This window comes from Cibotium barometz, chromosome 15 (assembly GCF_041138505.1).
Source record: "Cibotium barometz isolate CiBa-2024 chromosome 15, ASM4113850v1, whole genome shotgun sequence".
Taxonomy (NCBI): domain Eukaryota; kingdom Viridiplantae; phylum Streptophyta; class Polypodiopsida; order Cyatheales; family Cibotiaceae; genus Cibotium; species Cibotium barometz.
The window spans coordinates 19,145,607-19,160,771 of record NC_141060.1 but is presented as its reverse complement, the minus strand read 5'-3'; the positions used below and the strand labels follow the sequence as shown (position 1 = coordinate 19,160,771).

General features: G+C 44.7%; 1 protein-coding gene across 2 annotated transcripts in view; it reads left to right on the top strand.

Moving 5' to 3' along the window:
* Positions 1-15,165, top strand: part of LOC147631032 (uncharacterized) — an 89,177-nt gene that overhangs the window by 73,685 nt on the left and 327 nt on the right. For both annotated transcript variants that reach the window (XM_086809363.1, XM_086809362.1), the window contains 2 exons: positions 5,421-5,465; positions 5,548-5,625. In XM_086809363.1, the coding sequence (XP_086665489.1) occupies positions 5,421-5,465; positions 5,548-5,625 (123 nt within the window). The remainder of the gene's footprint in view (positions 1-5,420; positions 5,466-5,547; positions 5,626-15,165) is intronic.

Below are 15,165 nucleotides of genomic sequence, written 5' to 3'. Positions count from 1 at the left end.
CAGGACCTCACTGTTAACCTTGGTAAAACCAAGGTAATGGTCTTCAATACCTCCCACCCCTTCACATCCAAATTGAGCTTCACATACACAAGGGTTCCTGTGGAGATTGTCTCCTCCTATGTCTACCTTGGTCACTTTTAGTGGCCCACGCTTCACGATGGTTCTTGCAGCCCATGCCAAAGTAGCACGGGGTTATGCAGCCTCGAGGTTACTTCAGTAGCAGTGCATCAAGGCACATTTCCAAGATCCCAGAACAAAGGGTTGGCTTTTTGACACCCTCATCACACCAACCTTGATGTGTGGAGCAGCAATCTGGGGGCCATATTTATCCAATGAGATTTTGGCAACGAGTTGAGAGGCCGGAGGTCATGATGTTCTCCCGTATGATCCATAGCAAACCATCAATCCCACACCACATTATCTAGGCAGAGTTTGCTGCAACCCCGATAGCAGTGGATACACTCTTCCAAACACTCATACCTCCATCGCATCAGGCACATGGATCCCCAGAGGTACCTGAGGCTTGCCCTGGAGTCTTGAGACAGCTAGCACTTGAGGGCCACCCTGGAATATGGTATGCCAATGTTTCCACTTGGTTCTCAGGATATGGGCTTCGAATGGATGGCTTCCTGCCCCTTTAGTACAGTGTGGATGCCCCTTTTCTCCAGCTCTTTCGTGAGGACAACAACTAGGTTATCCGGTCAGATCTTCTCAGCCTCTACACCCACTCCACATAGATCACACCTTTAGAGCTCCCACCGAAGATGCACTTCTACAGAGATCACTTCCTTTGGCTGACCGAGAACGAATTTATCCAACAGTTGGGCTTCCTGAGTGTTCACATGTCCCATTGCCACGTGGATTGCAATTCATCCTTTGGCTAACCAATAATGGATTCATCCAACAGTCGGGCTTCTTGAGTGTTCACATGTTGTGATTGGCTAGATACGTGTTTCATCCCACCACCTCAGAGTGGAGACAAGGAGAGCTGAGCGCGTCTTCAAAGTGGAGATAAGGAGAACTGAGTGCATCTTCAGAGGTGAGGAGCTCATATGGAGACCCAAGGAGGAGAGGATCTGCCGATTATGCCACACCAAGGTTGAGAGAGAGGAGCACTACATATGTCCCTCCCTAGTATACAAGGGAGGTTTCATTGTCTGTTCCACGAGGGATTTGGTCCACTTTCCGTGATCATTGACTTCCCGGACCAACGCTGCCTAGGGTTCTTCCTGCTCAAGCTTTGTAGACACAGGGACACTTTCTTGAGAGAGCTTCGGCCCCAGCCACCCCAACCCCTCCCTCGCCAACCAACCATCACCATCTTCTTCTGGACACGAGGAGGAGGACACCCATACAATATAGTGGATCCCGTGGACCCACCTCGGGCTGCTGCAGACCCACCTTGCCCGAGTGGAGTTACCTCAGACCAGGCCTCCACATTCCAGCGTGCCAACACCATGACCACGCTCATTACCTAGCCACAGTGTCCCATACCACCATAGCCTACCCTTCCAAGGTGTGCAACTAGAAATCAAGGTCTAGGCCTTGCTTGGGTCTCAACCCCCCTACAAGAGATGTGCACTTATGAGCCAATAACTCACTTATGTTGGCAAAGGGCTAATAATAGAACATGTTAAGAATTATAGTTAAATATAGGCTTTCACATTTTCCCACATCAATAAACGTACAAGTGATTTATTCCATGTGCGCCCTTCTCGGACCACCCTGGGTATAAGTCTAGCCTCAGAATATATGCCAGCCGTTATGGCCAATCGGGCCCGTCACATCCAAGCTTTGCCTGCTCCATGACACAGCTTGGACTGTGGATCCCATTGCATGGAATTGGCATCACTCCTATGGCTTCCCGATCCACTCAGGAGAAAGGTTGAAGAAGTAGAGCTAAGGCTGTAGGCTGCAACCTTTTCACAGCTACAGTTCCTCTTCCAATCTGACTTCTGGATGAGACTCTTAAGAGATCTTTCGATCAAGGAAGATCTCACTCTTCTTATGGCTAGTTGCCCATAGATGTCTAGGAGTGGGCATCTCGCTCGCCATAGCCAGCCACTCTGCTGCATGTGGCTAGTGTGTTGCTCCTCAAAAGTCTCAGCATCATTGCCTTTAGACTATCTAAAGGCGCAATAGGTGTCATGGCATAATTTGTGCTTGTTCACTTTGGACCTGGGGACCTTTCGAGTGGGCACTTAAGAGACCATCTCGTGTGCCACAATTGCAGGGCAGGCGCTCCTCTCGATGAGAAGGATGGTGAGGGTCTCGTGCTTCATGCCACTCAATTCAAGATCTCCACTACCACTGCCACAACGGCTCCTCTAGTTCCCTAGAGGCCCCACACACACTGACAGACGCTTATAAGCACCATCACCGCTTGGTTTATCTGGCAGGCGCGGTGCATTGAAGTCATCAAGATCAGTCTCCCCATCTAGACAGAGGGCACCTAGGGCGCCTGATGGGGGACTTGAAGCCATCATCAGTGGTCATTACAACATAAATAGTACATAGAAGAAACTCAAGCAGCATTTTATTGGCCAAAAATGGAGAGGTATGTGTTCACTTACATGGCACATTGTTTGGTATGCCAGAAGGTATAAGTACCCCATGGCAAGCTTGCAACCTCTGCCAATTCCAGAAGGACCATTCCAAGACATATCTGTGGACTTCAACACGAACCTCCCCCCTAGTGCATGCAATAGAAATACAGCTTGCTTCACTATCATAGATAGGGTTGGTAGGTTTGTTATGTTAATTCCTTGCAAGGCCAATGTTACTGTTGAGAATGTATCTAGTTTGTTCATTCAGCATGGGTTGTTATCCCATTTGCGTCTGCCTACTAGAACCATAGTTTCGGATAGAGATACAAAGTTTACATCACATTTTTAGCATGCTCTATGTGATAATTTTGGATCTTAAAAAGTTACCTTTTAGATGAGCAATGTGCAAGCAAGCCACTTGTCCGTGGAAGCAAGCCACTCGTCCGTGGACAGGCTGCCAGTTGCTATCTCGGTCTAGGTCTAGGAGGTGTCAAGTCGTGCGTTGTCCCGCATAAAGAATGCAACCCACTATCAATTGTACAAACGTCAAGGACACTTATTGGCCAAGAATCAAGCTCCGGACATAGTCAAGTCAGTGTTTGAATAGTGTTACCAAGTGTAGGACTCAATAGTCAATGTCTGGGCAGCAAAATGGACACGAGGAACATGCATTTGCATGCACGAGGCAGGGCTGAACCAAGCATGGGCAACGTGGAAAGCTTTGGGTTAGCCAAATGTAAATACTCAGGTGCCTGGATGGGGGACCAGGCTCTATTCCACACAAAGAAGCGAAACAATGTCTTCACTGTGGGATTGGAGCGCCTTGTGTATTTCCAGAGTCGTCATTCATGAACCGTGAATAAATTCAGCTTTATTGGGGTTTGCGATTCATAGTGCATGTTTTTGGAGTCATTTTTTCTTTTTTTTTAAAAGTAAATGTGCGATTTCTGCTTTTCTTTGCTTATACTTGAGTCAAAACAGTTCCCCCCCCCCCCCCCCCAACAAAAAAAAAAGGGGGGGGAAAAAAAAGAACAAAAAAACAAAACAAAACATTTCATAAACATGTGAAACCTGTTTGAAATGTTTTATTCGAGCCATTCTAAAACATCTGGCAACTATGGGAAGGCAATCCCTTGGATGCCAAAAATTGTGAGGGGGATATTGTGCCACGAGATCATTGCCACCCACACTGGGATGGAGGGGAGGCTAGGGGGGTCTGCCACTCGGGGGAGGGATGGCCGAGTCGAGGTTGAGGATAAGGTTCCTTCCTCCTTTCAAACTCGTAAGACACTCTGCTTGGCCTCTAAGAAAATCCGGCGGGTGCCTGGAGACCAAGGACCACAATGAGAAGTTGCAACACGGGAGAGCAGGAAATCCCTCCACGGCTCCCTATTGGGTTGAAGGCTGCAGACGTTGCATTTGTCCAAGAAGGATTTGCTGTGGACCACTGGATCCATGATGTGGAGCCAACCTTTATAGGGAGGCTCGGTTGTCTTCTATTGCACAAAGATAGTTACCAATGAGTTGTTGGACTTGGCCAATGTATGGTCTAGAGAAGGCTTAGCAGAAGGTAATGTACCACATGTGACATGGTGGCCAGGAGCACTAAAATGGCCACCACCACTTGCTCCACCAAGGACAATTGTGTGGAGTGCCGGAGCTCTAATGCAGTAGCTTCTGCCAGATCCTCAAGAGGGGTTCTATCTGCTGCTGCAGGGAGATGTCAATGCCGCCACCTGGTAATCCAAGGTCTTTCATAGGGGTACCGGGTACCTTAGGGGAACCTCAACTGGTCACCAAGTCAAGGTGGGAGAGGGGCCTACCGAGAATCTGGAGGATTTATGCCACCTGGTTTTAGCCCTCTTGGAGGCGAGGCAAAACTCCTTCAGCATAATGGGAAAATTTTTTCCGGTTGTCCTCATTGCTGGCAAGGTAAATTGCAGTGTCCTTTGTGAACTTGGAGCCTAGGAGCTTCTCCAAGGTTTAGGTGGCTCGACCAAGGCCCTGTAAATGTTTCCTCCATCCTCAAGGAGTTGCATATGGCCTGTGCCACAAAAATAAAGAGAAAAGGGGCCATGAGACAGCCCTGACAGATCGACAAGGAGATGGGAAAGTGCTTTCCCTACGCACCTTGAACGAGGACGTGGCTAGAGTGAAAGGGCCATGCCCTCACCCATTTGGGTGCGGAATCATAGTGCCCTTGAGGAAGGCCCAATTGATGCGATCATAGCAGAAGGATTGCAAAATTTCTTCTGGTGGGTCCACATCATGTGCACCAATTAATTTGGTAACACTTGGATATAATACAAGTTTTGGGCAGCCTAAGCATGTGTAAACCGCCAAGGATTGGATACCTATTTAGCTCAGTATGTACACATTAAGTGATTTTTAAGATGTTTTATTTTTGGGCCAACTTGAGCAGTTATGAGGCTATAAATAGCATGACCAGTGACCAGGAGAGGTTCGTGGTACACCTTTGGCAGACCGGGGAGTGGATGGTCATTGGAAAGCCAACCATGGAGGCCAGCACATCACAGTTGGGCACGAAGTATGCATGTGCATTGGCGAAGTATACTGCAATGGGGCTCAGCTGTTGGATTCTATTTGCAAGGGTGGCCAATCCAAATGCGTCTCTTGCCAAGGAATTGAATGTCATCATGTCGATTCTATTTGCAAGGGTGGCCAATCCAGATGTGTCCCTTGCCAAGGAATTGAATGTCGTCATGTCACAATCTAGATGATTCATGCATGTGTGCACAGGGCACATCAATATAGTAATTAAAAGCTGGGCTTTTTTCATGTCAGCAAGGCACATTTTTGGGGGGTTTATATCGTACAATTTATCAACAATAAGGCTGCTTCCTTGTGATCCAGGTAAACAGGTTTGTGGACAACATTGGGGCACGAAGGTTACACACAGTAAGCAAGTCATGAGTAAAATTGAGAACCTTCCATATGTCTGCTTTATCTGCTTATATGGATGCATCCAACTATCATGTAGGTTATCGAGAGAGTAGTCGAAGAAATTAGCTTCAATGCCCCCGAGAGAGCTGGGAGTAGATATGTTATCGATAAGGAGGTTCGTGTCTTTTTTTGGTATCAAAGTTTCATTTTGACACTAGTTTTGATAAATGCTTTATCACATTTTTATTGGCCTGTGTAAATGGAGGTCTAAGTTTTTCTTTTGGCTTAGAGATCACTTTTGAAATTCACTTTAAAAATATTTTTTCCCCCTCCCCCTCCCTCTCCCTCTTCATCATAGCCAAGAAGAGTATGCTGTTTACATAGCCTTTTAGACCAAAAATGGTGCCAAACTGAGTGCTCAAACAGCCCCAAACATTAAATGTTCATGGCCAAAACAAAATGATTATTCATGACGAAACATAAAGTACATATTGCGTGACATGTCTAGTATCATGTCCCAAAAAAAAAATCACAAAAGAATGATAAGAGTCCAATTATAATTCGCGAAGAATTGGCAATTCTAGTAAGTAGCAAAAAGTTTTTTTTTTTTAAGTACTTTTTGTATATATTATGTAGTCCGGAAGAAAACATAACAACCTGGCAGCCCTACACAAAGATACAGATATTCTCTAAACAATTACCCACAAAATAAAACATACACTGAAAAGAAATCAAGGGCCACTGGCTCGCCAACACCATAGTTTCTGGACTTTAAAAGTAAACAAAAATCATCAACAAAAATGAGAGCCACCAAATGGACATCATCCGCTCTTCAGCCTTCATTGACCCTTGCTACAATGATTCGGAAAGCCTGAGAGTTCCAGTTGTTCACCTGCATTAAACACCATATGTTAGCCATAACATGGCAAGTAAGGATTTCTATGCTGATTCCTTGATTTGATGAAGCCCCATATAACAGCTGATTTCTAGAGTTCCACACTTCCCATAAACATGTATATTTGATTACAGAGAAGACCTGGTTTCCCTTTTGTGAAGGACTATACTTTTACCCAGCAACCAATTTGACTAGGAAACATAGCAGCCAAAGACCATTAAAAATTAAATTAAAAATTAAAAAAAATGTGAAAGAGATCCTTCTATTAGTTGCCGAGCAAAACAGCCATAATGGTTAAGTACAAAGTTCAAACTCACTCCATAGAGGGGAGCGAGAATCAAGAAAACTGAAAAGGGGGAAGGATGCTCTTCTCCTCCGGCTGGCTGCTCTGGGAGGAGAAGGCTATCTCATACAACTTGAGGTGGGGGGGAACAACCACAGAGGTGGTCTATAGTGCCAAGTGGGCTCACCACCACTGTCAGTGAGAAAGGGACCATGGTGCCAAATCCTCAAGAAGGCCTTGTGGCGCTTCTGCATACGGTTGGAGCCACCTTGAAGCTTCCCCCACTGTCCACGGAGGGTATGCACGATATCAATCCAGATGCTCTAGATGGACTCTCCTGGCGGGGCGAGGGTACCCTCAATGGACTCGCCTACAGCGAGCTCTCCAATAGTTGCGTGTGAACCACCTCTTAGGAAGTGGATAAGCATGCATTAAATAAGGTCAAATGGTTTGGTATTGGGAAAGGCCTATATATTCAAAGGCTTGTGCTTCATTTTATCAATTAATTAAACCCTCTTTGAGTCGTGTATCTTTCTCTCTCGCTTACTCTCACTACAGTCTCTCTCCCTCTCTCCCTCTCTCTCTCTCTCTCTCCGAGATGGGTAAGCGGCCTCTATAGATGCTCAGCCGTTGGCGCCCACAGCACTGCTGTCCAGCGCTTGCGACTCCTTTTCAGCTGCTATATCTTGGATATGTACCTGCTAAAAATGCTTTTGAGCATTTCTATCGCCGACAATTTGACCAAAATCTTCTTTCAAAATTCAGCAAATTCAATGGTAAGAGCTTCTTCAAGTTCACTTAACTTACTCTACATCCACGTGCTTCACCATTAAGGTCTCCTATTTCTCAGCCTGGCACACACATGCTTGTGTATGGATGCCAGTGGAGCATAGTTGCTTGTGGCAAGACACTGGGGATTGGGGATTGAGGTTCTTTGCAACAAAAGCTGTGGAATCAATCCCGACTTCGACGAAACATGTTTGCAAAATGTTTTCGTTGCATGAATGTCATTGGAAATATGGTATGTGATGTCCATGAAGCGTGTATCTTGAGGAATACTTGATAATACAATCATATTACAAGGGGGTCAGCCCTTTCTGGCCCTATTGCAATGTCATTTGAATTTCAGCATTACCATCTTATTCGGTTTTGTGCCATTTCATCTTGTTTAATAGCATTAATAGTTTAAGTGTGTGTCAAGATTGTGCTCAACCCTTTTTGGGGCAATTACATGGAATCACTGTAAGCGCAGAGCTGAAGATCACCCCGTAGCATAAAATACTCCAAGGGACTGAGTCCCTTGGAGGTACCTGAAAATGCGCTTTACAACTTGCCAATGTTTTGTCCTTGGGCCGTGCATAAACTTGCGTACCAAAGACACCCCAAACTGAATGTCTGGCCATGTGCTGTACAAGTAAATTAGGCACCCAACAGCTTGATTGTAAGCCATGGAATCAAAAGGCTCACCTGAATCATAAGTTCTAAGCCTAGAACCAGGTTCTACTGAAGTAGAAATAGTCTTATAATCTTCCAAATTGAGCCTCTTGAGCAGCCCTATTCCCTCTTATGTACTTTGACTGCAACATAACAATGCCATCACCTTGCTATATAAACTGGATGCCCAAATAATAGTGCGAAGATCCCAAAGCTAGCGTCTCGAATGTAATTTTCTTCTCTTTAGTCTTGTAAGCAACATGGCATTTACATACAAAAAATGATGACCACCAAATCTGAATTTTCTTGACATAAATTGTGCTCTCAGTTGGACTATTTTGAAAGCCTTGGCTCTCCAAATATGCATGTATTTTCTCATACCAAGCTTGGGGAGCTTGTTTCAAACCATACAATGCTTTCTTTAATCTGTAAACTTTATTTTCCTTACCAAGAACCACAAGGCCAATGGGCTGATTGTTATGTACCTGGACACTAACCTAGAGATTAGGGACCAATCCAGTGGGGTTAGGGGTCCCTTGGATTAAGGTGTTATCTATGCGCAAGAGAACCAACATGCCGTTTTTTATACGAAAAAGCTTCGAATTTTTTTGGGGGAAGTGAAAAAGTAGGTGTTTTTTTACTAAACATATTTGATGGGTTTTTAGATTAAAAAATGGGGAAAGCTACAAGCAAAGAAAAAGCTCAAAAACCAATGAGGTAATAGCCCAAGTGGTGAAGGTGTTCGCCTAGGACCAGGAGGTCTTGGGTTGAGAGCTATCACCAAAGCATCAAAATACAGGTTGCTGACATGCAAAAACACAACGCAACCTGCGGCCCCGTGCGCCCCCCCTCCCCCCCCCCAAAAAAAGGGGGGGAAAAAGTGATGTGGCAATGCTGACGTTGCATTGCCACATGGCAAGACTGTTGGGTTTTATGCTGTGTATGCACCCAGAGGAGTGCTAGTGATCATCAGTAGATTACTGGGGCAGTTTTTACTTCAGTTAGTGGAGGTTTTTTCCCCCAGTTTAGCTCAGTTTCACTTATATGCAGTTTATAAGTGTTTTGGTCCACCCGGCACATTTTATGGCTGGACATGTGAACACTTATCTTTAGGGTCACTATTATGTGGCTATTGTACTTCACTTTTTTCATCAAGCAATAGACAAAAGTCGTGTTCTCTCTCTCTGTTGGTTTCCACGCCTGCGTGAAGCTCCTGTAAACCCTAACCCTAACACTTCATTGCCTTCATTTGGTATCAGAGCAGTGAAGGCTTGCCATTGCAGTACACAGTAGCCTTCAGTTTCTGTCCAGCCCGTACATAAGTACTTGTCCGTACCAGTTCGCCGTACAACTCTGCTGCCCGTACTGTTCCAGCTCTGCGCAGCAGATAGGTGCTTCCGTACAGTCAGCGTCGCCTTACTGTACCTGCCCGTACACCTGTGCGCCGCCTGCAGCCTGCCGTAACTGTTCACAGCCGTCAGCATCTGTACCTGGTCGCCTCAACGCTGGACGTCCTGCTCTTGTCAACGCTGGTCGCCTTAGTGTACTCAGTCGACTGCTGCAACAGGCCTCGACTTGCTTCCGTACTGTCAGCGCACGTGTATCAGCTTCGATAGACTGCGCCTGTCAACGTTGCTGTACCTGCTACGTACGTCCGTGCCTGTCAACGCCAACTGTCACCTGCGCAGAGAACCGTGCAGCATTCAGTGCTGCGTACCTTCTGTTGTACCAGTCGACTGTACTTTCTGTACATTCGACTGAAGTTTCAACACTGTACCTGCTTTGACCAGACCTACACAGTACCTGTTCGCATTGTTCAATACAGTGCTTCGTAAGAGTACATTCATTGTACTTCAACTGTACCTGCAGTCTATTCGCATTGAAGTCAACTTGTACCTGCTAACATCACACTGTGGTAAGCATTGCAAGTTTTAAATATTGGGCATTTTTATTTTCTCTGTGAAAATATACAGGCACAACAGGCAGATTTTCTAGCAAAGAACTATACAGGTTTTTTGCACAGTTTGGGTGCAGCAAATTTGGGCATTTTTGGGGCATTTTGGCATTGTGTACGCCATTTGCTGCTCTACTCAGTCATTGGTGCTTTGAACTGCACATTCAAAGGATTGAGAGTGCAGGCATATTTGGGTGAACTGTATTCAATGGAGTACAGTTATTTTCAGGGTTTCTGCTACTGGGTTTTTTGATAAACAGGTACAACATTGTGCGTAAGCATAATGGCAAATCAACAGCAAAGTGATGTATTCACATATTTGTCTAAGGAAGACAAATTGGATGGCACGAACTACTCCTTGTGGAGTTTTATGCTGAAAAATGTGCTTGTGGCAAAAGGTCTTTGGGATTTTGTTAGTGGTGATGAACCACGTCCAGGTCCATTGGCTCCAGAGACTCCTCCCCAAGGGGGTGCTTGTGGACGAGGACAACAGGTACAGGCTCCAGGACAGCCATTGCCTGTTCAAAGAACAAATGCTCAAAAGACATGGGATGCCAGGGATGCACAAGCTTTGTCACTCATTGCATTGTCAGTACAGAGGTCCATTATACCTCATATTCGTTCAGCTGGCTCTTCACAGAATGCATGGGTGACTTTGGAGCAGATGTATGCTGCTCGTAATGAGGCTAGGATCTCATTTTTGAAAAGAGAGCTGGAAAATCAGAAAATGAATGAAGGAGATGATATGTCTAGCCACTTAAACAAGCTGCAGGATTTGAGAGAACAACTCATCAATGTGGATGAGATTATTCCTGAGACACAGCTTGTGTCCACCATCTTGCACTCTTTGCCAAGATCTTACTTGGCTTTTCATACCTCTTTGAACCTCAGCATGAGGAATGCTGTTGAACCCCTCAAGTATCAGGAACTTGTTGCTCTCTTACTACAAGAGGAGCAAATGAGGAAGAATATGAATATGAACACAAATGCTGAACAAGCATTTACTACAAGTCAAAAGGGGAAAGGAAAAACTCAGCCAAAGAGTGCAAATCGAAATTCAGGTGATGGTGGTTCTTCACAGGATACCAAGAAAAGTGATGGACAGCCCAAGAAGAAGGGCAAATGTCATTACTGTAAGAAGCCAGGTCACTACATCACGGAATGTAGGAAGAGGATTGCCAAAGAGAAGGCAAAGGAAGCTGGGATGTCTGTTAATGATGCTTCTAAAGCTCCTCCAGAGACTGCTTCTTTTGTTGAGAACAGGGATTACTGTTTTTATACATGCAGCTATGATGCCTCTTGGTCTTCACAGGCACTCAGTTTGACAGAGCATGCATGTACTTGGTATTTTGATAGTGGTGCCTCAAAGCATATCACATCTCGCAGGGATTTGTTTAGTCATGTTGGCCCTGCCCCTGTTGGCAAAACTGTTCAGTGTGCCAACAATGCTTCATATCCAGTTCGTGGCATTGGGGAGATTCAGCTCACAGCCATTGATGGCTCCATTCTCTGCCTTACAGATGCCTTATATGTACCAGGGATAAAGAAGAATTTGTTGTCCATTTCTTCTTTAGCACATTGTGGTATGCAAGTCCACTTTGATGATGATAAATGCATGGTCAGAGACAAAGCTAATGCCTTGACCTTGATGCTTACTGGTACATTATGTCATGGACTTTATCAGTTGGATGCATTTCAGCCAGTGGATCAGTCTGCTTATCATGCATTCACTCTTACTCCAGCTATGGTTGATGCAGAGTTATGGCATGCTCGCATGGGGCATGTAAATTTTGGTAGTCTTATGCTTATGCAGCAACATAACATGTTTACAGATCTACCTCTCATGGAGAAGCCTCCAGATCACATTTGTGAAGGATGTATTTTGGGAAAAATGCACAGGTTTTCCTTCCCACGTGATCAGGCTCTAAGAGCAACTGCAAAGTTGCAACTTATACACAGTGATCTTTGTGGTCCCATGCAGACGAAGTCATTAGGTGGTTGCTTCTATTTTGCAACATTTATTGATGACTTCTCTCGTATATACTGGGTCTATCCTTTGACACAGAAATCACAGGTATATGATGCATTTTTGGCCTTTGTAGCACTTGCTGAGACAGAGTCAGGATGCAAGGTGAAGACTCTCCGTTCTGACCGAGGGGGGGAATATATGTCACATTTGCTGAATTCCTTTCTTGGGAGTAGAGGTATAAAACATCATTATACTACTCCTTACACTCCACAGCAGAATGGGGTTGTAGAAAGGAAGAATCGGTCACTCATGGAGATGGCCAGATGTATGCTGAAGGCAAAAAGGCTACCACATATCTTTTGGGTGGAAGCAGTCATGTGTGCTTGTCATATTTTGAATCGATGTCCCACAAAGGCATTGGTTTCTATTACTCCTTTTGAGGCTTGGCATGGCCGCAAGCCTTCTGTATCGCATTTTCGTATCTTTGGGTGTCTTGCATATGCACACATACCCAAAGAGTTGAGGAGGAAGCTGGATGATAAAGCCACAAAATGCATTTTTGTTGGGTATAGCCGTGAGAGCAAGGGCTACAGGTTATATGACCCACTATCCAGGAAGATATTCACTAGTCGGGATGTGATTTTTGATGAAAAATCAGAAATATCCATGGCTGGTTATGAGGCAAATCAGGCTGAAAATGATGTGTTTGAAGGTCTACTACCCATGGAGTTTCATTCCACAGTTGGTGATCCAACTCATGAGGGTACAGGACAGCCAGCAAATGATGTAGGTGGTGCAGAAATTCAGCAGCCAAATGAGCCAGAAGCTGAACCAATATGGGGCAGCAGGCACCACAGGTCAGACATATACCTAGATGGTATTTGAGGACATTACAGGACAGCCATTTAGAGGGTCCTCTTGCTGGTCGTACTCGTAGGGAGACAAGGACCAATGAGCATGCACACATCATGGATTTGAATCTGGTTATGGCAGCCAGTTTACAGGATGATGATGAGCCTAATTCATTTGTGGATGCACGAGATAATGTGCATTGGAACAAAGCCATGCAGGATGAGCTTGATTCTATTAAAAGGAATCAAACATGGGATTTGGTTGATCTGCCCAAAGGCAAGAAGGCAATTGGTACTAAATGGGTCTATAGATGGATCCATTGACAGGTACAAAGCCCGTCTAGTTGCAAAGGGCTATGCACAGAAGAAGGGCATTGATTATGAGGAGACATTTGCTCCTACATCCCGTATGTCGACACGTGGGTGTGTCATTGCATTGGCTGCACATCGTGGTTGGATTGTTCACCAGTTGGACATAAAGACTGCATTTCTACATGGGGACCTCGAGGAGGAAGTTTATGTATTTCAGCCCATGGGTTTTGCAGAACATGGTCATGAGGGGAAAGTTTGCAGGCTGAAAAAGGCCTTGTATGGTTTGAAACAAGCTCCACGAGCTTGGTATGCAAAAATAGATGCTTTTCTACTCACTCAGGGATTTGTGAACAGTCCATCAGAGGCCACTCTGTATGTAAAGAAAGAAGAGACAGATCTGCTGGTCATCAGTCTTTATGTGGATGATCTCTTGCTCATGGGATCAAATGATGACAAAATTGCAGCTTTTAAGGAGATACTCCAACAGACATTTGACATGTCTGACTTGGGCCTTGTACATTACTATTTGGGCATACAGTTTGTGCAGGATAACAGAGGCATTGGGTTGTTGCAATCATGCTATGTTGCTAAACTTCTGGAGAAGTTTAAATTTCAGGATTGCAAGCCTATTAGTACTCCTATGGAGCCTGGGATGAAACTGTCACTACAAGATGACAGTGTTTCCTTTGATGCCACTACATATGCTCAGGCTGTTGGGTGCCTTATTTACTTGTGTAATACAAGGCCAGATATTCAGTATGCAGTCTCTCAGTTGAGCAGATTCATGCACAGCCCGCGGTTGTCACATTGGCAAGCTGTGAAGCGTGTATTCCGTTATTTGCAGGGTACCTTGTCTCTTGGATTGCTTTATCCTGAGGGGGGTGACATGCAGTTATACGCTTACAGTGATTCAGATTGGGCTGGTGATTTTGATACCAGACATTCCACTAGTGGAAATTGTTTCTTTCTTGGCTCTTCATGCATTTCTTGGCTAAGCAAGAAACAGACCACAGTGGCCACTTCGTCTTGTGAGGCAGAGTACAGAGCAGCCTACACTACTACTGTTGAGTGTGTTTGGCTGCGTCGTCTCATGACTGATATGGATATTTCAGTGGAGGAGCCTACACCTATCTATACTGATAATCAGAGTGCCATTGCTGTGGCCAGGAATCCTGTGTTTCATGCTCGCACGAAACACATTGAGATTCACTATCATTTTGTTCGGGAGAGACTCCAGGCAGGAGATATCAGTCTGATCTACTGTCCTACAGATCAGAATGTGGCAGACATCTTCACCAAGGCCTTACCACGTCCGAAATTTGAAGCATTCCGCAATGCTTTGAATTTGTTTCCTTTTGGTGGATGATGTACAGTGATCACATATCACTCCAAGGGGGTTTGTTGGGTTTTATGCTGTGTATGCACCGAGAGGAGTGCTAGTGATCATCAGTAGATTACTGGGGCAGTTTTTACTTCAGTTAGTGGAGGTTTTTTCCCCCAGTTTAGCTCAGTTTCACTTATATACAGTTTATAAGTGTTTTGGTCCACCCGGCACATTTTATGGCCGGACATGTGAACACTTATCTTTAGGGTCACTATTATGTGGCTATTGTACTTCACTTTTTTCATCAAGCAATAGACAAAAGTCGTGTTCTCTCTCTCTCTTGGTTTCCACGCCTGCTTGAAGCTCTTGTAAACCCTAACCCTAACACTTCATTGCCTTCAAAGACAACAGCGCAAGGCTACCTTACAAGCTTGGAATGATGTGACTAGCTTTTGGAATACAAAAGATTAAAAGCTTTTTAAATACTAAAAAGAGAAGAGATTTTATTATTAAAAAGCTATAAGTGAGTTTTAAAGCGCTTTTCTCAAGTGCTTTTGACCAAGAACTATAAATAAAAGGAGGTTTATGGAGAATCTTGCTCTTGTTATTATTATTTCCTTTTTTATAAATTTCATATCATATATTTTTTGGGACAAATGTTGTGGACGTTTCTTTCTGTTATAAAGAATTCCG